The sequence below is a fragment of the Rattus norvegicus genome, chromosome 6 (assembly GCF_036323735.1).
Source record: "Rattus norvegicus strain BN/NHsdMcwi chromosome 6, GRCr8, whole genome shotgun sequence".
NCBI classification, from domain to species: Eukaryota; Metazoa; Chordata; class Mammalia; order Rodentia; family Muridae; genus Rattus; species Rattus norvegicus.
In genome coordinates this window covers 127,570,713-127,594,132 of record NC_086024.1, presented here as the reverse complement: position 1 = coordinate 127,594,132, position 23,420 = coordinate 127,570,713, and the positions used below count along the sequence as shown (strand labels likewise).

The 23,420-nt window shown below is 51.3% G+C and overlaps 1 protein-coding gene across 4 annotated transcripts in view; it reads left to right on the top strand.

Moving 5' to 3' along the window:
• Positions 1–23,420, top strand: part of Itpk1 (inositol-tetrakisphosphate 1-kinase) — a 133,732-nt gene that overhangs the window by 15,188 nt on the left and 95,124 nt on the right. For 2 of the 4 annotated variants that reach the window (XM_017594304.3, NM_001191985.1), the window contains exon 2: positions 13,840–13,864. The exons of 1 other annotated variant lie outside the window; for it this stretch is intronic. In XM_017594304.3, the coding sequence (XP_017449793.1) occupies positions 13,840–13,864 (25 nt within the window). Of the gene's footprint in view, positions 1–13,839; positions 13,865–19,398; positions 20,748–23,420 lie in introns of those variants that run through there. One more of the 4 variants, XM_063262334.1, reaches the window with a different exon arrangement.

Genomic DNA, 23,420 nt, shown 5'->3' with positions numbered 1-23,420 from the left:
TTGTGGTATAAACAGAGTCCATATTTATATTTTATACTGGCTTTATCGCTCCTCCCCCACCCCCATCCCCACCCTGCTCCCTGGCTTTAGTGCCCTGCCCCCGCCCCCCTCTTTTCTCCCCCTCCTTCGGGTGCTGCTGCTGGCACACGTTAAGCACATAGTCTAATAGCAAGTGTCTTAGTGACCAGAGGTCTAACCATCTCCCACTGAACTACTGGCCCCAGCCCAGTAGAATGGTCTTTTAAATGTTTATTTTGAGGGTTGGGCGTAGTTGCATACCATACTTTAATTAATCTCAGCATCCAGAAGGCAGAGGCAGGCTGGTCTCTGAGTTCTAGCCTGTTCTATGTATTGAGTTCCAGGTTCGCCAGGGCTACAGTGTGAGGATCTCTCCTTGAAATAAACAAAAACCAACAAAACAAATACAGAATTTATTTTGATCATTTTTTTATTATAAAAATTTCTAACATAAACAGAAAGATTGATGAGATCAGCCTTAAAAACTACTAAGTATTAACTGATGCCTGATTTACTTTATTGCTCTGGTATATTTGAATTAAATCCTGACATCTGATTTCACATGTATTTCATATGTATACTTGTGAAAAAGTATAAAACCATTTCCAGGGATGTTGGCCTGCCTGAGGACAAAGCACAATAGAGAATGATTTTTTTTTAAAAGATTTGCTGTCTTCAGACACACCAGAAGAGGGCATCAGATCTCATTACAGATGGTTGTGAGCCACCATGTGGTCGCTGGGATTTGAACTCAGGACCTCTGAAAGAGAGTCAGTGACCTTAACTACCAAGCCATCTCTCCAGGCCAAGGAAGGCTTTTCTAAAGACTAGAATCCTTGCTGCTGTCTGAGTAGCAGGAGAGGAATCAGCTTCAGAAAGGCTGGGGTGGGGCATCCCAAGGCAGGAGGGACATTAAGTTCAAGAGCCCCAAGATATGACAGGGGAGCTGGCAGTTGTGTTGGGGATGACATGATTCGGTTGGAACAAGGTGGTCTTGAACTCATGGTAGTCCTCTCACCTCAGCTTCCCGAGTGCTAAGACTTATAGGCCTGTGCCACGATGCCAGGCCTTAGTAAGCTCTTATTCTCTGTAATAAGGTTGGTGAGGACTTCTGCATATGTATCCATCAGGGATATTAAATATTGTATAGTTTTCTACTTTTGCTGTGTCTACCTGGTTTTGGTATTAGGGTCATAGTGACTTCGTAACTGAACTTCATAGGGTTCCTTTCCTTTCTATTTTGTTGAAAGTTTGAGGAATATTGGTGTTAGTTTTCTTTAAGGATGTGGTACTTGGTAGGTCAAAAAAGATACTTTAGTGGATGGCCACACACCAAAGAGTGTGTGTGTGTGTGTGTGTGTGTGTGTATGCATGCATGCATATGCATGCAGGGCTACCTGGGTTAGGTGAACGAAAAAAGTTGGGTGAGTTTGGAACGAGTCTGATCTGATCTAGGAGAACTTGGGGAAGGGGCATGAATATGATCAAAATGCAATGTATGCAATTTTCAAATAATTTATAGTGACTTATAGTGCATATTCATGTGTGGGGGTACGACACCCTACTCCTTGTACCAATTTCTGTGTCACTGTTCTGTTGTTGTGAAGAGACACCACAACCAAGGCAACTCTTAAATTTAACTGCTACAGACTGGCTTAGAGTCTCAGAGGCTTGGTCCTTGTCATCTTGGTGGGGAGGATGGCAGGCAGACAAGGCTCACCAATGACAGCCTTCTTCTCACAAGGTCACAAATCCTAATCCTTCTAATCCTTTCAAAAGTGCCATTTCCTGCGGACAGGCATTCAAGGATATGAGGGGGGAATTCTTATTCTCCCACTTTTTTAATGTGCGTGGAGATGGCAGGTGTAAAGCCCCCGATTTATTGCCCTGATCTCGAGATACTAGTGTGCCATTGAAACCTCTTCTCGAATGGCAGGTGTAGTTCTCACATAACATCTGACAAAGAGCATGGGGTCAGGCTTAGACCGACCCTGAGTGCCCTGCGTGGGGTCAGGATACGGATAAACGGTCCTTGTATCCTGGGTCAGTATGAGGACAGATGAAATATTCCTAGATAAGTCCATCTTGGGAGATATGTCCCCTGGACAGCCTCTCTCTGCTAGCTGTGGCATTCACAGGTTGTCCTTGGGCTACCCCGGACTCCTTAGCTAGCCCATGTTGGTTTCCAGTCAGGTGACAATAGCTGGTTTTCTTTCCTCCTTCCAGAGTTGCTGGGCCATCCCAGATCCTAACTTGGTCCTTTCCTACAGGGACTGTCCTCAGGTAGTCCATACACAGTGGGGGAAAGTAAGGTTTCTCAGAGGAGTTGAGTGATATAGACCCCACCCCACCCCATGCTGGGAATGTGGGCTAGGGGGAGTATCCTAGTCAGTCAGCCTGGAGTTTGGCTTTTGAGCAAGTGTCTGTTGGAGTGAGCCTGTTACACAGTATCTCATTCACTATGGTTGTGGACATTGTGGATCTGCGGCTTTGTCCTAAGGAGAACTGTTGCAGGCCTGGAAAGCCTGTTGCCACTGGAGGACAGGTGAGACAGCAAGGCTGAGGATGGGAGCCACTGCTGTGGTACAGGCTGCTAAGGTGGCCAAGGTTACTAGGAGTACTCTGGTGCTCAGGGTATGGTCTAGGCAGGACCCCTTCATTCTAGGCGTTCACAAGAGTTAGAGTGTCCCTGCACCTCAAATCCACAGGCCCAGACCCACAGTCTAACAACCCAGACTTTTTTTTTCTCTTTTTTTTTCCGGAGCTGGGGACCGAACCCAGGGCCTTGAGCTTGCTAGGCAAGTGCTCTACCACTGAGCTAAATCCCCAACTCCACAACCCAGACTTTTGAAGAGGCCCAAGTACCCTGGCTTGGGAGGGTTGGAAGGACACTGAGGCCTTGTGAACTGGTCTTTTGACTTTGGGCCCAGATGCCCAGAGAGACATTTTCTTATCATTTAGAACCCAACAAGGACCCGGTGTGATGACAGCATGGATTTGGATTTGAACAGATCTAGGTTGCATCCATGTTGCTTGTCTGACCTAATGGCTGTTGAGCCTTTCTAGACTCCATCTTCTATATTTGAGGATGGGTTACTGCTGTTTCGGAAGCTGAGTGGGAGGGGCTGGTGGCCCCCTGTGTCGGTCCTCATTCGGATCCCATCAACGTCTTGAGCTGTGTTCCTCCGGCAAACCCATTTGCAGATAGGGAGACTGAGGCATAGAGCACACCTGGCTGTGGGAGATGTGGGGGGAGGGGACAAGGCTGGCCTTCTTACCGTCTGACTGCTGGTAGCGCTTGAGCTTGTGAAGAAGGGAACCGTGAGGAAGAATGGAGATGACCGGGTGCCTTCTAGGGAAGGGCCTGACCTGGGTGTGTGCTGCTCCCGTGCTGGTGCTTTTCCCTGGGCCATTGGAAGCACTGGTCTAGGTGCCGCCTGGCCCTGGCACCTTCCTTGGCTCCATTCTTTCTGCTGCAGGGAGGGGCTTGGGCTGCTGGTAAAAACGCTTATTGGGCGGACGCTGTAATCACTCTGCAAGGACACTTGCAATTATATCTGCATTTGGGAAGCTAATTTTCAAGAGCTCCCCCCACCCCCCTTCCTAATTAGTGCAGTCTGCTAACTATTGCTCTTGGGATCCTCTGCTCCTCAGCTGAGAGGCACCTGCTTTTCTTTCTCCTCTCGCCTTCCCTTCCAGCTCTGGGCAGCCAGGACACCACAGTGAGTCCTTTCCGGGAGAGAGGGATGAGAGACAGAAGCGGGAGGATGGGGCTGGACTCTGGCGTGGCTCCAGGTTGGTGTATGTCTTCATCAGGAGGCAGGCTGGTGGAGCAGCTGATGGCAGGTGACTTTTCCATTGGATGCTGAGTGGCGGGTGACCACAAGCCCAGTTCAGATGTGCTTAAGCCAGAAGGTGAATTCCTGGATTCAGGCGGTCTGGCCATAAAAGGACTGGCCTCTAAGGCCTCAGACTGTTAGTTCTGTGCTTCCCTTCTGTGGCCCAGCCACTGGGGATCTCTCCTCAGGTCCAAATTCTGCTACCTCCAGCTTTTTCCTAGCTTCCGTCCTTTGTGTGTGTCCACGGCTTCTGGTACCTGTCAGGCTCGCCCTCTCCTGCAGACTCGTGGTCTCGGCCAGTACCCATCTCAGGGCTTGGTTATTCACCCTCCTTGAGATCAAGAGCCTTTCCTGTTATTTTAACTGGTAGGTCCCATTGGTGAAACCGCCCGGCCCCTAACCGGTCCTCAGAAGCACATAGGAAGTATAGGATGAGTAAAACCATCTCTTAATGTAGGGACTAAAGGGGAAGGCCAGTCATGTGGAGGATACTAGTCTGAGAAATCGAGACTAATTGACCTGCCGTGAACTGGCTTCTCAGCCCCCTCTCAAGCTGCACTCTGATGTCCGGGGTCATTCTCGCACACTCACTGGCTTCCTAAGTGGGTTGCAAGACACAGCTGACCTATGCATGGTCCAGGAGGAAGAGGTACATCTGGAGCAGGCCGCCGGCTGATGGCCCCAGCATGCCCCCTGGGCTCCATGGTATCCCGGCTTCTCTTCCCTTTCATGGGTTCTTTTTGGGATGGGATTTAGTGGTAGATTATAGAAAGGGGGTGTGTCTGACATTTGGGTGAAATACAGGCAGGTGGTGTGTGTGTGTGTGTGTGTGTGTGTGTGTGTGTGTGTGTGTGTGTGTGAACCAACCTGTAGGCAGGGCACAGCAAACTGGGTATGCTCCATGGGTTGGGAGCTGGCGTCTTTAAGGGGCCTCAGGGCCAGGTGGTGAGAAGTTACACAAAGGCATGACAGGGCAGGATGGTGAGGTGAGTCATGCTTCTGAAGTGGAAGGTCACAGGCTGGAGGGTGGACAACACAGGGCAGCAGGAAGACGGTCTGGAGACCCGCTGGCTGGCCCGAGGCACACAGGTCCGTGCTGTTTGCCTATGTTGCTCCTGATGCCCAGCAGGCATTTCTCCCTCTCCTCTCTTCTAGTTGGACAAAGATATTTCTGTTTTTGTCATTTCTTCTGCACAGGGCCCTGGTTCTTGGCATTGGTCCGTGTTGGCTGCTGTGACCCCCATGTGGGGCTCTGAGGGATTACTGCAGATGTTTGGGGCCTGTTGCCATGACTCCCAGCTGCAGAGCCTGAAGGCAGCAGGGCATGGACACTGGAAGGAAGGAGGTGTTGGGGGCATGTGCTCCCTGGAGCTTGCCTCTGGGTAGCGGTGCTTCTGAGGCTTCAGGCTTGTCCTCACCAGTGGCCTTCCCACCTGTTCCACTGTCCTGCCCTACAGCTGATTTCTCTCTTGTTAGCAGGTTCAGGCTTCTTTGGAGGTTGGGTGGTACCCTCTAGACTTCTGTCATCTTGTCTACCTCTTCTCTTGACTGTTGGCATGCACAGCCTTCTCTCAGCATGGGCATTCACCCTCCTTTTACCCGGCAGTCTTGTTCTGGGAGCTAACAACCATCTCTTTTGTGGTTTAGAAAACCTGTTGTTTTCTCATCCCTTTTGTTTCTTAGAAGGTTCCTTCTGCTTGAGAAGCCAGCCCTGTGCTGAGAGATGACCAAGCGGACCTGGGTCTATCCTAATTCTGAACCTTGGATGCTGTAGGTCATGCCCAGGCTTCTGTACGCCCAGATGTTTGCGGCCGGTCACGCCTTAAGGAGTGTCTTCTGTGCCCTTGACTTTTAGTCAGGGCTGGTCCTCAGTTGTGGAGGACTTTGCCCTCGAGGATCAAGGCTCCAAGAGAGGATTTTATCAAACTTGGGGTAAGGGTGGGCTGAGGGACCAGAGGCAGCTCTGTCTAGAACGCTCTCTCTTTCCCAAATATCCCCGAGGCCTCACCCAGCAGATTTGAGCCTCTGCCAGGTGAACAGTCCCATACAGGTCACATTTTGTTGCTGTGGATTGAGGAGGCCATTGCTGAGAGACAGTCCTGAATTCAGACCTGTGGCTCTGCTCTCTGCTTGCTCCTAGCCTTGGACAAGTGAATTTGGGACCCGAGTGTGTGTCAGTCCCATGCAGCAGGGTGCCCCAGGGGGATATGGGAGGTCAGCTTGAGGAGAAGTTCAGCACGTGAGCAGTGCCTGGCACTCACAGGCCCCTCTAGCTTCACCTCCTCCTCGTCCCCTCCCTCATCTGGCTCTGGGGAGCAGGCCGAGTGGGAATGAGGCCGCCTAGGTGCTGCAGGTGTTGCCTTAGCATTTCTTTGAGTCATATCCAGGCCTTCAGAATCTCTGGAAACTGGAGGGTCTCGGGTATCAGATCAAGTTGCTGCCTGTTAGGACAGGGGGCTCCGTGCATTTGGGACAGGGACTGGGGCCAGGTCACTACACCCCCAGGCCTATAAATGGTGAGCTCGACTGGCCCTGGCAGGGCCCTGGTATGCCTGGGTGCTGGCCCAGTCTTAGGTTCCAACTGGCTCCATGCTTGGAGAGTCTGTTACTACACAGTGTTGGCAGAGTCCAGGATGGGTCCTGCCTCAGAGCAGGGAGCCCTGAATTTGGACATGGTTGGCCTTCATGTCTTTCCTTGACCTCAATCAATATTATTACCCCTTTTCCTAGTTCATAGTCCAGGTCTGAGGCCTGGGTTCTTAGGCCTCTTAGGTCCAAGACCTCCTGCCTCCTGTTCCCCAGCCCTCTGTTCTCATCTGGAATCCTTATGGGAATGTCTGGTAATGCTCACTGACTCTGTGGGAACCATGCGAACTCTTCCTTTGGACATCTAGGTTCCCCTTGAATTCCTGGGTAGGTTTTCCTCTGTTCCTTCTCTACCCTGGGCACTTGGAGGGAGTGTCCAGTGTCACAGGGTGGCAACACTGCTGAATCCTTGGGGCTGTAGCTGACAGAACAAGGAGCCTACCAGAGATGGCCAGGCCCTTGAGTTCAGACTCTGTGACCCGGCTGCCTTGCGTGGTCAGAGGGCACAGTGCCACGACAGGGGTGATCCCGAGACAGGGAAATTGCCCTGGATTAGCTGGGTGGACCCAGGGCGGTCACAAAGGTCCTGATAAGAGGAGGAGGGAGTGCCAAAGAGAGGAGATGGGGCTAGTCATCGATGTGGCTGGGGGCCAGAGAGTGTGACAGTTTCCAGAACTGGAGAGGCCAGGCCAGGGTGCAGTCCTCCCACACGGAAGGAAGAATGGCCGGACCTACCCACATTGTGGAAGGTTTCTTGTTGCTCTTAGTTATCCGCTGTGGTGTTTCATTCGTTACGGAAGCCATAGACTAGGAATACAGGACTCATTCACAATGCTCATCTTGGGCTCTGGGATGAGACTGCTACCTCAGGAAGCAGTTTTTGGGTCAAGGTCAGAGCTCTCTGTGGTCATGTGGGTATTGGAGCCAGGCTTCTTGGCTTTCTACCCTATGGCAGACCAGAGGATAAAGGGTAAAGTCACTGCCTGCGTGCACCTGGGGACTAAGGTTTGGGTAGCATGTAGACGGTTTTCTGAGGTGGCCAGGGTCAGTCAACTCTGACTCTTGCTCTGCGGTGAACACTCAGGCGCCTCCTGCTGGTGAGGATGGTGAGGGTGTTGGCTCAGCTTGGGACTCCATGGCACATGCACCAGCTCATGGTTTGTACTCCTCCAGCTTTCACGGGACTGTTAACATCTTTTGGCTGAACCCATGGTTTAGGGGCTCCCTTGTGCCAGAGTTGTACAGAGAACCCCAGCATTTGATAGTGACAGTCAGGTGAGGGAAATCTATGTCCAAGAGCCCCCATAATGTGTGTGGCTTCAGAATCCCCAGGCGTTCCTGGGATTGGGGGCCAGGAGGAAGTTTATAGTCACATGGTGCGTTGGCTGCTCAGCGGACAGTTCAGCTACAGGTGTGTAGCCTTTCCAAGTGTCAGCACCCTGCGTGCTTGCTGCATACATGCAGGCCTGCTTCCGTAAACAGTGGGTGCACCTTGAAAGTAGGTATTTGGAAAAGCGTGAACCGTGGACGGCAGACTTCTCCTTCTCAGAGCCCCAGAGCCTCCCTGCTCAAAGCTTACCTTACTCTCCAGGCCAAGAAAGTTGCATTCCTGGGGCTCTGAGTACTGAATCCAGGAAGCAGGCTGCACTGTGGGTCTCAGTAAGGTTGATTGGCAGCTAGGTTGAGGGAAGCCTGGAGCCCTCCTGTTAGGTCTCCTCACATTGGTTTTCCCCCAGGTGAGGGCCCAAAAGATTTCAAGGTGAGATTTTTTTTTTCTTATGGCTCTTAAGAGTTTAGGGGTGTCAGAGCTCTGCAGGGATAGACCCCGAGACCTTTCTGGCTGGATTGACCACACTGTGGATGCTCTTGGAACACATCCTGGAGGGCCGTGTGGCTCACCCCAGCATGGAATCACAAAAGTGGACTGCGTGGGCAGTGCATCCCTAGATGCTGCCACTCCTGGAAGTTGGGTGAGTCTGCCACCCAACTCTGCCCGTGTAGCTTCACCAGAAGAGCCTCTTCCGGGCTCCACGGGCTTGTTCAAGGTCCTAGGGTTTGACGAGTCAGGTTGCTTCACCTGTGCTGAGAGAGACCCACACCTGGGCCTGACTGCCTCCCTTGGGGGAGGCGCACGATATGGGCAGGGTCTTCAGGGGTCTGAGTTTCAGTTAAGGGGTTGAACCCCCATCCCAGAAAAAGAAAGACAGATGGCAGCTTCCAGTTTATCTGGTTCTTTGCTGCTGCTGTCCAGACAATTCATATGTTTGTACTGGCTTTAAAATTCTGTTCATATGTTGTCTTTATATCAGGCCATTTTCAGTTCCTGGCACCGTTAAACAGGAGGACAGTCCAAATCACAGAGCAGTCGCAAGGGAACGGCGGGGATTCCGGGGAGGGAACAGGCAGACAGGCGGCTCCTGACACTGGAAGTCTGGAAAGTACTGTGTACTGGGCATGGCTGTGGAAGGCAAAAATCACGACCAGCCTCTAGGTCCAGGGCCTCACTGCCTGCAGCCTCACGGGAGCTTTGGCAATGTTGGCTGGTGGTGAGCTGAAGAGCCACTGAGGAGGGAAGGGTCCTTGGTGTATGTGGCATGAGAGCTGTTCTTACGGGCCAGCTGCAGCTCGCTACATGAAGACAGACATTCACACGGGGGAGAGGCCAGATGTAGGCAAGGCTTAGGTGACTGAGAGAAGGGGACTGGGGGTGTGGGGGTGAGGGAAGGGTCTGGCGTTACTGCTGTTCAGGACCCTGTAGCTGCTTTTTCATATGCTACTGGCCAGGAGGTGTAGCGATAGGACATACTCTACTTCCTGAACGGCAGTTGTCAGTCAGGACAAGCTAGGTCAGGCTGCAGGGACAGATGTTCAAGAAACACCAGAGACCTAGCTCAAGCTTGTTCAGAGTCCACTCTGGCTACACCTACTTTCCAGCGCTATGTTCCCCCCGCAGTGTCCCCCTACCTGCGCACGCTGATCACTTTAGACCAGGTAATCCTATCCTGCACATTGTGGAGCCTCTGTCTTCTGGATGCCCTGGCGCTGCCCCCATGGCATAGTCCCCTGCTCTTACAGAGGGAACAGCATCTCTCCAGTTTAGACTGGTCTCAGACTCACAATCCTCCTGCCTCAGCCTTCCACCTGGTGAGGGTCCACCTGGTAACTAACCACCTTTCCAGACTGATGCTGCCCTGGTCAGGAGGACTAGTTAGAGGGTCTAGTGCTCACAGCCGAATGCTACTTCCTGAAGTACATGCTGTGTCTGTTCATGTTTCATTGCCCACGGCTGAACAAGGGAGGGGCCTTAGTGCCACTTAGAGTCCAGGAAGAGGACTACTGGTGTGGACGGCCACCATCTTGAACCTGGAGCTGCTTCTTCCTCCAAAGGAGGGGCCATCCTTCCTCTTTCTGCAAATGTTTAACTCCCCAAGGGTGTACCCTCCCTGGAGTTCTGGGGAGGGGACCAGCTGGAAGACAAGATTATGAGTTTGAGTATGCCTCTGCCCTAGACTTACCGAATTTGACCAAGAAGAGTCCCCTAGGTACAGGCTTTTAATAACATTTAAATTATTAAGCTTTACCTTTTATTGCTACTTTCCGGTGTTGTTGAAGGCAACGGATTTGCCCGTAGTAGTAGGAAACACAGAAAGCAGGAAACACCTCTAGGTCACCCACTGCTGCCCCAGCCCCGTAGCCCCAGTAAATACTGTAGCCTGGGCCCTCTGACTGCCCCCCCGCAAGGACCCGGATGTTAACCCTGGCCTAGAACCTCAGTTCTGAGTGTCTGCTGTGACCATTGTGTGACCCTGCCGTGGGGTCACTTCAGCTTGTCTCTGGGAAGGACTTGGGAGGCTGCTGGTCTTTCATTCACTGTCAAAGACACAGTGGAGGAGGAGTCTGCCTTCTCTCCAGCCCTCCTCTCAGCTGCCCTTGCCCTTGCCCTTGCCCTTGCTCGGAGGCCTGGCTGAGGTCATCTTCTGGTGCTTTTGGATTCATTCTGTACACACAAGTCCACAGGGTCCTGCTCCCCGAAGCTCTCTTGTGGCCTTGGTGTTGTTCCTTAGGGAAACGCACAGCTTCCCGCCCAATTCTTTCTACTGATGCATGCTGTATGTTTGGGCGACATGTGGCTTGTCAGTGGCGGTTCTTTCTCCCGGCAAGTACCTCACTCAGCTCTTCCCCACTCCAGTTTGGCAGCTGTCATCCCAGAGCCCACATGTTTCATACGATCGATCGTGTGTCTGGGTGATGAGAAGGTGGGATGGTAGTCACTTTACAGCCAGCTCCCTGATTTCTCTTCCCTCTCCCGCCTTTAACGTTCCTCTCTTGCCCCTTGCTTTAGGCCCGTGATTTCCTTTCTGAACTTTCCAGTTATGGCAGGATCTTAGGGGTCTGCTCTTTGGGGCTCCCTGATGAAGAACCGAAGTGAGCCCAACAGGTTCTTGATTTTCCTGTGAGGTGGAAGGAGATGTGGTTGCTATGGAGCTCTCCTCCCTTCCCCTCCATCCCCCACAACCCCCGAGTCACCTGCCTCCTCCCTAGTACGTAAAGGTGTCAGAGGCTCAAGAACTTTGCCCAGAGGCTGAAGACTTTTCTTGCCTACCTGGAGGTCATGTCAACTCTGTCACGCCAGTCTGGAACCTTCCCCGGGCCTCTGAACATCTTCCTGCTTCTCCTTCAAGTAATACAGTAACCTGGACCTTGTCCTTGTGGGCTGCAGGTTACCAGTGAACAATGAAGGTGCCTGTGTTAGGAGAGGGGACTCCCTCTCAAAAGTCCTTCTCCCTAGAGGTCTGAGCTGGATAAGCTGCCTGGACTCCCGGGAGCTCAGCCCTCTGTGAGAAAACAGTTGGTCAGACTTTCTCACTTGCATCCCATCTGTTTTCAAAGTTAGCGACTTCCCCATTGCTGTTCGAGGATCAGGGTGATAGGAAGTGACTTCAGGAGGCTTAGTCGGTGAGAGCCACCTGCTGACATCATCTGGATATCAGAATATTTCCCCAGAGGGAAACTGAGGCCATAGGGAAACTAGCCCCTCCAGGTGTGGGTGATGTGTGCCTTTCTGTCACTTGCTTTCCCCATCCATATGTCGATGTTTAAAAGTTCATCTTTGAGCAGCTCAAGGCCTGCCTGGCCAGCTTCTCTCACCCATGAGACCAGCTACAGTTTTCTTCTCTCTCCACTGGGCTGGAATGATCTGGGGCCAGGTGATCTAGGCTCTCAGTTTGCAGAGGCTCCTCATGACTGTTTGTCCCTTTGCTGTGAGCATAGGTGACCTGAGGCCTTGCTGCTGTGTGTCTCTGGCCTGTGCCTGGTGCAGTCTTGAGAGCAGGTGAATATTGTCTGCCGTTCCTTCAGGAAGTTCAGGGAGATGAAATGACCCGAGAATCCACAGTGGTAACAACCGTAGCATTCCCTCATTGGGTTCTTTGGGGCCAGGTTCTTTTGGGACATAGGGTTAAAGGGCACGCTAGCCCTCGCTTCCTCCAGTTGACCCAGCTGGTTCTAGTGGCCTTAAGCCCGACCGTCTCATCTCTGTTAGTTCCTCTGTTGGTCCTCAGGAAGCAGCTGGTAAACATGTAAGAAGTGATGAGGGTGACCTCAGTTGAGGGGAGATCCTGCCTGCTTCCTGAGGCCTTGGGGATGCAGGCTGGCTGTGGCATTTATTGTGCCCTCTGACTGCTGTGCCAGGGCCAGGAGCTAAGCTGCTTTTCCATATTTATAACTCTACTGGACAGCGGCCCATTATGAGCGGCTGTTGGCTGGTAGGCACCAGGACTAGGCCTGGGCACAGTTTTTAATTTTACTGAGTTTCCATCTCAGGGCACCCAGGCGAGTAAGCTGCAGGCCCCCCTGACCTTGCTTGGACCCAGCCTTTTGTAAGCATCTGCCCCTTTCTCAGTAAATATTCGCATGGACCATTTGAGGTTCCGTGGGTCTTGGTTTTGCCATTTCTCCCTGAGTGACAACTGTCTATACTCAGGGACTGGAAGAATGGCTGTATCGTGTGAGTGGGTGGGGGAAGGTTGGATGGGGAGGGCACACACCCCGGAGAGGACTGAGACAGCCCTGCACGCTGGAGCTCATGGAGATGGGTCCTAGCTGGGGCTTCCAGTACGAAGCACGAGGCAGGTTGATGAATGAATGGAGCAGGGAGCCTTAGTGTGGTGTGCTCCAGAAAGCTGTGCACAGAACCACTCGAGTAAACCGGGTGAGCGAGGCAAGGGTTGATGGATAGTCGGCTGTGGGAGAAAGATGGAGGACACAATGCCCAGGGTAATTCCACCGTGAGAGAAAAGATATTTGTCTTACCGTGTCTGGCTTCTTTCATTTAGCACAGTGAACTTCAGCTCTGTTCACTCCCCTGCAAGTGCCACGGTCTCTTTCCTCTTCACAGCGTGATAAAATTCCACCCCGTATATTTCTCTACGCATTTGTCTGGTGACAGGGCTGTAGATCGGTCCCGTGGCCTGCCTGCTGTGAATGGTGCAGCAACAAACTCGGGTGTGCTGACTTGGAGTCCTTCAGGCTTACACTTGAGGATTAGATGAGGGAAAGGACAGGCCATGTAGTGAGGGTAGCCGGATGCGTGTGACATGGGAACAGGAAGGGGGACTGTTTGAGGGAGGAAGGTGACCAGACAGGAGTGGGCATGAAGGGCTAGCAGCAAAGAATGATGATGTGTGTGTAGTGAAATGTCACAGTGAAACCTACTTCCTTGTATGTTAAGAGTTCACGATAATGGCTGGGCAGGGGAGGAGGCCTTTAATCCCAGCACTCAGGAGGCAGAGGCAGATGGATCTCTTGAGTTCTGAGTTTGAGGCCAGTCTGGTCTATGGAGGTGGTTCCAGGACAGCCAGGGCTATGTCAAGAAGCCATGTCTGAAACAAAAACTATAAGAGCTATAATGGTTACACAGAGAAGTAGTTAGTGGCAGGTATGGTGCCTTTAATCCCAGCACTTGGGAGGCAGAGGCAGGAGGATGGTCAGCTAGAGTTCAGGGAGTGGCAGAAGGGGCCAGGATTGGTTTAGCACAGATGGGAAATGGCTGGCCAGTGTGGCAGGCTGTGCCTGGCCGGGAAACCAGGACAGAGTGTTCAGATTGGGGCTGGGGGTGATAGCTGCTGTCAGTTCTACAGGGCACCAGCCGAGTTCCCCTGAGAATCAGCCATCCCTTCTAGGTTATGAGGGGAACTGGGGGCTCAGAGCCCATAAACCTTGTCCTTGAAAGGTGGTTCTTCTGAGTTTGCTGGCAGGAGAGGCCTGGCCTGAGCCACCCCCATGCTGCCTGCCGTTCCAACTGGTCCTGTTCTCAGCGACTGTAGTGGATAGTCTGGAGAGGGTGTTTCCCTGGCTGCTGCTGAAGTAATGCTCTTTCTTTTTGTTTTCTCTGCAGGAAGCGAGGGATCGAGGTCGTGCAGGTGAGTCCAGACCACTTCTCCACATTGCCTCGTGCTGATCTAAGCGTGCACTTAATCTGTCTTCGGGAGAGTTTGGGTGTCTGACTGCCTTTTACGGGCACCTGGATTGTGACATCCCCTTGGAGATCTGACATAGCTTCTGCCCCCTAGCTGGGTACAGACTGGCTAATGGCTGCTCATGTTTGGAGAGTGACAGTGGATGAGGAATAGGAAGGGTCAGGGGTCCCGGAGGTCATGACACTCGGGTTGTGCTCGGAAGGATGTCTGCTGTCATCCCGTCCCCTGTGTGCTTAGTCTTGTGCTCATTGGCTGGAAAAGAAGGAGGGATGGCTGGATAGAGGGACGAGTGGTAGGGGGAAGAAGGGAAGGAGGGGGAGGGTAAGCAAGCATGGATACAATGAAGGAGGGAGAAGAAACAATGCAGAGATGGCCTCAAAGTGGATACCCAGGCTCTAGCAGCCGCTATCTCCAGGTTGGCAGGTTTGTCCTGTCTGAGAGAGCTTGGGCCTCGGATTCCCTGTTGATATTCTGATAGGAGACATCCCTCCACCCCCCCTGCCCCCATTCCCCCATGGTTATGCCTTTCCATGGACGGTAAAATGGTGGGTACGTCCATGTGAACCCAGACTTATAGACCCATGGTGAGGGACTGGGCTAGGTTTCCTGTGTCACTGTCCCCGTGTCAGACGAATCTGGCTGTGGACCAAGCTGTCCACTCTTGGATTTGCTTTGAAGGTTGTCTCTTCATGCAGCAGCAGAAGGTCGCCTGGGATGAGGACCAGATCAAGGCTGATGGCGGACTTCTGGAGGAAGTTTCCAGAAAGCCTGCTGGGGCGTACATATTTAGAGCTCTTCATGGTTCAACTTCAGGAGGGCCCTACTCAGCAGCTGTGGGAAAGGGTTTCCCAAGGCAGGCGGCCCATACCTGGCAGGCCCCAGATCTTCCTGGTGCCCTGGCTTGGGGTGGACAGGAGCCTTGCAGCCATTGTTTAGAGTGTGCCAGACAAGGGTTCTGAAAACTTTCAGAATGTGTCTGTTGTTCATTTGGACGACGACTTGGGGGAGGAAATGGTGTCTGGGCACCGAGTGAAGCCAAACTGAACACTTTCTACTCTGGCATCTAAAAATAAAGTCAATGGCCATGCCTCTCCCTGTACCTCCTTCCTCCTGGCATCCAGGAGAGTCTTGAGCGCTTTCGGATTCGAAGACACTGGGAGAGAGTCTACAGAAACTGGAAGGCAAACCACTTGGCTGGGTTTTCAAAATCAGTTGAGCTTTTCGTTCACCACATTCCAGGATGTGGGCTCCTGGAAGCTGGACATAGGCAGGGTGCCAGTCATCAGGTTGTATGTGAATGAGTTAGAGAATTAGGGTGACCATATCTGAGCCACCCCAGCATCCACCTTCTCTGTCAGGTCCTGATTATATGGGAGGAGGTATCTTTCTTTCAGAGATGTGGAAACCGAGGCTCAAGATGTCGTGGCCTTTTGGAGAGGTCAGCTGTTTGGTGGTAGAATTAGGGTTGACTTTGGGTTGGCTTGTTTACAGCAGCGTGGTCTCCTTTCTGTGCTCACGAATGACCCATTTACAAGAGATGCTTCCCACCTAGTGTTGCTGGCCTCTTGCTGTTGTCAAAGTGGATATAAGACCTGGGTTCAAGACCTAAGCATGAGTAACCCAGGGACGATCTTGCCTGTTTATCTAGGTCACGGAAGTCAATTCTCTTCCCGTTACCCGTTGGCAACAGTGGCAGCATCAGTGATGGGCATTTATGGGGACTGTGGTGTACCAGAAAGTGGCTGTTTATTCTAAAGCCTAGTTGGTGTGGTGCGGTGTGAGCGTGTGATGCACAACAGGGAGAGCTTGGCAGATCCCTTCTTTTGCCCCAGCCATTCCTGCCAGGGAAGTGTGTGTGGAGATAAAGGACAAGGTGGCCTGGGCTCAGGTTCTGGCTGTGCTATGAGTCTGCCAGTCTGTAGTGAGACAGACAGCAGGCCTGTCCCAGGCTTGTGAGGACTGAGTCAGGTCAGGTCACGTGTCTGGCACTGGGCTTGGCCCACAGAGGCTGATGATCTGCAGAGCTGTACCTTGGTGTGGGACCACAGGACACAGGCCCTGTCATCAAGAAAGGCAGCTGGTCATTGTAACCCTGGGAGACAGTGACTGGGGTTAGTTCCCTGATGCTAGTGACAAAACCGAGAGAGAGGATCAGATGGAGTTATCAACTGGCTAGCACATGGGTGCTGAATTTGACATCCATTCCCCATTCCCTTGATTTTTAACACTTGCTTCCTTGAAAACTGAAAGCTGAAACTGGAGTTAAAACTGTTTTCTTCTGTCAGTAGGTAGGACTCTTCTGCAGATGCAGGAAATGACTTTTTAAAAAGTCCCATTTGCCTATTCAAAGTTGCATCTCTAACGAAGTTTTCTTTTTATGCATGTTACTTGCGCAGTTTTGAGTGTACGTTGGCCCCGTTGCTCAATTATATATTCATAACCAATAATGATGTAGTTCCGAGGAAACTTCTGATGTGTGCGAGAGCTTTATTACCACATAAAAAGTCTGAGGGAGGAGCAGTTCTGTGCACATACTTCCTTAGCTCAGCGGTGCTGTAGAATAATTAGTAAGAGGTTTTCCAGGGGAAGATACCCTGACAGTTTGAACGTCTCCAAGGGAAGATGGGAGGAAGAAAAAGGAGCAGCGTTTGATTTCCAGCTGTCTAAGAAGCAGCTGATTATGTAATCAGAAAATGGATGATGTTGGATCGCAGATCACCAGGGTATTCAGACCACATTGGAGCCATTTAAAAGAGGAATGATAACAGTTTTATTTTCTAATGTCAATAATTTACAACATGTTGGATATGACATCCTCCACAAGTGTTTAAACTGCGGGACATTTCGGATGTCAGCTTAGAAACGGGCCGTTGGAGACAGTTTTAAACATTAATCTTGGGGTTTGTTTTGAAGGCTGTTTACATCTCAGAACCAGGTACTTCCTTGAAGGGGGACAGCAGCAAGCCATCACGAGGCTCTGCAAGTCTTCCCGCAGGGGACCCGACCCGTGAGGTCTCCTTGGCCTCCTGGCCTCTCATGACATGATTTACTGTAAGCTGTATCACTCTCTGCTCAGCCTAACTGAGGAGGAGGGGGCTGCCAGCCAGCCTGATGTGGGGAGCAAGAACCCTGCTTTCTGCCTAACTCTGAGGCACTGGGCAGAACCCGAGGGTCGAGGTACAAGGTGCAGATTGAACAGACATCGCTCTCTGTGGCAGCCTGGGCACCTGTGTGTCCAGTCTCCAGTAGGTGACCAGGGGCCCAGAGGATCAGAGACATTGATGTCTTCACCCCGTCTGGTCAGACAGGAAACTTGGCCCAGGTAAGGAGTCTGGCTGGTGGGGTGGGTAAGCTGTATGTACCCAGGAGGGCCTGCCTGAGGGGCCTGGTCCAAACCCTGGGTCCATCAGGACTTAACCCTCTGCCAAGTCCAAAAGCCTCAAACATAGCCAGACAGTTGCTGAGTTGATCACGTGCTAACACAGAGCGGTAGCCACCTTCTTGGAGAAACAAATCCTTTTTGGAAACGGCTCGGGGAGAGTTATTGGATTCGAGGCTGGGCCTTGGGCTTCCCTGAGGATTTATCAAAAGCCCTGTGCTACTCTGGTCCGGCCTGTGGAGAAGACTGGGCTGTTACCCGTCCTGCCTGCAGCCGACATGCTGGCAAAGCCCCTGCCACAGCAGAAGCCTGGCTTCCACCCCACGGGGGAGAAGGCAAGGGCTGTTAGCCTGGGCTTTTATTTTAAATGAGTAAGCCACGAGTGTGAAAAGTACAGTAGCCAATTACAGATTCCTCCATCCAAATTCTTGGCAAATTCAGACATTATGAAGTGTAGTCTTGGGACAGCCACTGTTTTTCAGGCTGGCAAGTCACTTCCCCAGATTCGAGAGGGAGCGGGCTTTCTGGGCTGGTCTTTCCTGAGCTGTAACCCAACTGAGATGCTGTACTATAAAAAAAAAATAATTTTTTAAAAATGTATATGGGTGTTTGGCCTGTGTGTTTGTCTGCGCACCACACATGCAGGCAGCACCGTGGAGGCCAGAAGAGCGTGTTGGATGTCCTGGCACTGGAGTTACAGATAGTTGTGAACCACCATGTAGGTGCCAGGAATTGTACTGCAGTCTTCTAGAACAGCAACCAGCCTGCCCCAAGAGCTGGCAGACATAAAGCCTCCAAGGACAGGCACAAGTAAGAAGCAGACATTAGCAGGCTGTGTACCTCCAAGAGCAGGCTGTGTGCTCAGGATTGGAGTGGAACTTGCTGCTGTACCTTTTCAGTTCCAGGGTGGGGCGTAACCATGGTGATGCCTGCTTGGAGCTGATGTTCAAGCCCTGCGAACCATGCCGGCTCTCTTTGCTGGGTTAGGGTCTTTGAGGGGATGTGAGGAGGAGGAGGTGGCATTTGGAGGCTCACTAGAGAGGGCTATCTCTTGAAGAAGAATGAGCAGAGCACTCTTATGGGAAAGCATCAGGTTAGCATGATAGGGCATAGAGTAGCCTGCATCCAGACCTGGAGGCTGGGAGAGGTGTCTGTTGATGATTAGTGGTCTAGGTAGGCTGGACTTTGGGTCCTGAATTTAGGCTGGAGAGAATGGGAGAGCCCAGACTTCTGAGGGGCTGGGTAAATGTGGGTGGGGGCAGAGTCTGGCAGGGAAGTGGTGGGCTGAGAGTGGTGGAGAGGAAGAGGCCCCTGGAGAGCACAGAGAAGCTGTTGGGGGGAAAAAAAGCTGATTTGGAAGGCAAAGAGTCAGATCTCTAGCAGGAAGTTAGGGTTGTAGCCGGGCAAGAGGAGATAGTGGGGCTGTAGTTAACCACGGCAATGAAGGGAGGTAGGTCAGGTGGCAGATGTGGTGCCTGGGTGGATTTGGGAGGAAGAAAGAGTTGAGGAGTCAGGTCCAGGTGGTCCTTGTTTCTTTCTGGGTTCCAGGGTTCCAGAGGCTGAAGGGAGACCAGCTAGGGAGAGAAAGATGCTGAAGACAAAGTGGTGTACTGAATTTAGGGGACAAAGACTAAGTCCTCAGTCACTGGCCAGTTGAGAGCTGGGGCAGTTGCCTGGTTGCATAGTATACCCTTCTCTATAGATATCACAGAGCCGAGTCATTCAATTTTGCAAACATTACTTGTAGAACATTTTCTGCCTAGTTCCAGGGGTGGGAATTAGTATAGTGTTGTTGCCTAGTTCTGGTAGTTAGTAGGTTTATTACCGGCATAGAGTGACCAGCCCAGTCAGGTCCCCCTGCTGCTCCATTCTCTCCGGTGTCCCCAGCAGCTGGCCTTGGTCTTGTAGACTGTCTCCAGATAAAGGGGGCATCGTTCTTTCAGCTCTTAGCTCTCCCTGCCTCTCTGGTGCTCTAAGTACCATGGACTTTTTTTTTTTTTTTTTTTTTTTTGGTTCTTTTTTTTCCGGAGCTGGGGACCGAACCCAGGGCCTTGCGCTTCCTAGGTAAGAGCTCTACCACTGAGCTAAATCCCCAGCCCCTCCATGGACTTTTTAAATAGGATTCTGACCCTTAGAGTGGGAAGAGCTGGTGGGAAAAGTTACCCCCGTTGTAAGCAGCGACTTTCTGGGGACTCCCTGACCACAGCTGGCCCTCAGCAGACTACTACCTCCAAAGATGATCACCGCGGTCTGGTTGGCTCCGCACTGGAGGTTTTCTGTGGTCATCAGAGGCCAGTGCTCACAAAAGCTCTCTTCTCTGAGGAGTCCTAACTTGTGTTTTCTGGCTGTGGGATTTCATCCTCTTTATCTTAAAGTGGACGATATTTGTTGTCCCGATAAATGCTGACGGAGTCTGAGTCCCTGCTCCTCATTTGCTGTGGACAGTGTGGCCTGTGAAGGGACAGATGTGGCCTGGGCTGTACGACCTCAGCAGAGAGAACTTAGGATTTCTAGTTACTAAGCTAGCGAATTCTGTTGTTGTTGTTGTTGTTGTTGTTGTTTTTTAAAAAGACAAGTTGCGTGGATTTTTTTCCCAACTAAGGTACAGGGTTTTTTTTTCCCTCTAAATGCAGACAATTATTTTCACTCTCAGCCACTTATTTGGATATGTTGAATTGATTTTTTTTTCTTTTTAATAATAATGACACATGGGATGGGAAGGTTATGTAAATTAGTAGTGTCTGTTCTTATCAGGTTTTTTGTAGCCATTAAAAACATCTCATTTTGGAAGACCTTTAGTACCAGCACTGGGAAGCAAGGGGCGGGTGGATCCCTGTGTGCTCAAGGCCAGCCAGGGTTACATAGTGAGACCCTGTCTCCAAAAACAAAGCAAAACAAAACAGGAATCCCATTTTGGAAGACAGTACAAGAACATTCTAAAGATGGCTGCCGAGTGCTGAAGCACTTGCCAAGCAGTTTCTGTTCTAGTTGGGGTGTGTGTGTGTGTGTGTGTGTGTGTGTGTGTGTGTGTGTGCACGCGCGCGCGTGGGTGACTCAGGATGGACCCAGGATCTGATCATTCCAGCAGATGCCCTGCTAGTGAATTATGCATTAATCACATCCACCTTTATCTTACCCCTGTTCTTGGCTTCCTTGAATGGATGCATATAGGTGCTTTCCTGAGTGGCTAGCAGGCTTCAGCTCTGTGAGCCTGTCTCTTCCCCAGCCTCTGACTCACCAAGGCAACAGGAGCAAATCCTTGGAACAAAAAGTTCTGCTTCACCATCTAGACGGGCGGAGGTGACCAGGGAAGCAGGCTCCCTGTGCTTGCCTGTGTGTGTGTTCTCCCTCTCAGGCCTTCCTGTTTTGCATTGAGCTGAGCTGGGACGGAGCCTCCACAGGATCTACTGTCAGAGCTTCCTGGTGTCCTTTGATGGACCGTGGCAAGTAAGTTCACATGAGACTGAAGGAAAGAGAAGCAAGACAAAGGAAAAGGAAGGAATGGAAAAGGGTTTGGACGGAGAGAGGCAAAGACGACGTTTGGAAGGTAGCAGGTAGCATCCAGTTCTGGGGTTAAACAGCTACTCAAAAGATGGTTCCTGAGGTGCTACCACCATTTTTGGTACTGTGAGAGGCTTTGAGTGCTCCAGTCCAGTTGGAATCTGTCTGTGATCTGGGCGCATGCTGCAACTGGAAACACTTGGAGCTAAGAACACTGGGGAGTGTAGGGCAGCCGTGCAGCTGAGGGAATGGTGTGTTGATGTGACAGGTATCACAGTCACAGGCAAGAGACATGCATAGCCTTCTGTTCACCTCCAGAGGACACAAAGCACTTTGTCTGTCTGTCTCTCTGTCTTTCTGTCTCTCTGTCTCTCTGTCTTTCTGTCTTTCTTTCTTTAAAGATTACTTTACTTTATTTATGAGTACATTGTAGCTGTCTTCAGACACACCAGAAGAGGGCAGCAGATCCCATTACAGATGGTTGTGAGCCACCATGTGGTCGCTGGGATTTGAACTCAGGACCTCTGGGAGAGCAGTCAGTGCTCTCTCAACCACTGAGCCAGCTCTCCAGCCCCACCCCCCAACTTTGTCTTTCTATCAGGTAAGAAGGCAGCATCTTTCTTCCCAGCCCCTCTGCTGTTTGCCTTCAGAGCTGCTCTTGCCTGTGACCCCGCCCTACTTCTCACACAGACCCCCTACCCCTGCAACTAGAACTGTCCTTCCAGGGGTCTAGCCTTTGGTATGTGCTTGCAGGATGAGTGGATAGGTATTGAAGCCATTGCTTCTCTCGGGCCATGCCAGCCCTGGTTCGTTAACAGCAGCTCTTTATTCTCCTTGCACTTCTAAGTAGTGTGTGCTCATTGCTGGAGTCTTGGGATGTCAACCCAGAGACAGATCATGGCGTGTCTGGATGCTTGACTTGGGACCTGCTTTGGGGGAGGTAGGTGGACTGCTACACTGGCTGGCTGCTTTGCTCGTCTCCATGTATGTGTCTGGCTCAGCTAAAGGTCGCTTCTGGCTTACAGTGGCTAACAGTGTCGCCATGGATGTCTGAACCTAGGTGTTTGTAGGTTTAGAACACATCTCAGTGTTCGCTATGGATAGGTGTCTGGAAGTGACCTCACTGAGTTGGAGACATAAAGGCCCTAAGGTCTGCTGGTGGCCACGGCTTGTTTGCAGATCTGTGCATTGAGTCACAGTGCCTACAGGCTGTGTCTCAGGCCAGTTACGCCCATAGTGTGCCTCATGCCTGATTCTATACTAGAAGTAGATTGGTAGAGAACCCGGGGTGACACAAGCCAGCACTGAACAGCTGCTTCCTAGGATGCCTTGTAGTCACCACCTCCAGCACATTGCCCTCTGTGTAATGACCTTGACTGAGCACGTGTCTTGTGCTCTGGTGTAAATATCCACACACATTTATTTTTGTCCTTATATATAGTCCAGTTATGTTTATAAGGTTGTCACTTGTGTTATAAACCAGGAAACAGAAAAGGCAAGTCGTTACCTAAAGTTGCTTGGTCGGGGAGAGGGGAAGGTGGAGGAGAAGTCATGGAAGGCAGGCAGTAAGGTTCCAGAAGGCTGGTTCATTGTTACTATTAAAGCTTTCTATTATGGGAAAACCACGCAACATTCCAAAGTTGGGAGAGTGGGATCTCAGGTTTCCTCCCTGAAGCTCGTGTCTCCACATATGGCCAGCCTTGCTTCAGGGACACCTCGCTCCCGCTGGGGTCTCAGCATTCTTTCTTGTCACCTGTAAATGTTTCTGAACGATAGTGACTAAGACTTGCTCTTCACCTCTGGGCCGTCAGTTCGGGAAGGGGTGGGGCTGCCCTGCCTCCAGGAAGAAGGTAGAGGATGATGTCTTGCACCGGCCCCTGGAGTGGCAGTCAGAGACTTGGTGGGGCCGCTGGGTCCTGAACACTTGTTTGCTCAATAGTGGCGAGAGTTGGCCCCAGCAAGTGTGCAGGCAGCCTCGCTCGTAAGCCGTTCTCTTTGGTAGATAATGCTTCATTATCGCCCCCATTTTACAGATGAGCAGAGAATCCTACAGCAAGAAGGCCATGGCATTCAGACCTAGTACATTGTCTTTACGCTCCGCCCCCTTTTAAGACAGTAGTAGTGATAATTATATAAGTATATACTGGTACAGAATTATATTCTTTAGTCTAGGCTGGTCTCAGACTTGCTGTGAAGCACAGGGTGAACTTTTTTTTTTTTTTTTTTGTTCTTTTTTTTCGGAGCTGGGGACCGAACCCAGGGCCTTGCGCTTCCTAGGCAAGCGCTCTAACCACTGAGCTAAATCCCAAACCCCAAATTTTTACTTTCAATGTATTATGTGTGGTTTGTGTATGTGTGTGTATGAATGCGGTGTGAGTGTGCCAGGGAGAGCCTGTAGAGGCCACAGCCCAACTCTCCGAGGTTGATTCACTCTTACGTCATTGTGGGATCATCAGGTTTGAGCATAAGCAACTCTTACCACTGAGCTGTCTCACCAGTTCCTCAGTTAATTAATTTATTGTACTACATTTACTTGGAGGGAGAGAGGAAGAGAGAGAGAGGCGCGCGCGCACACACACACACACACACACACACACACACACACACGCAGAATGAAAG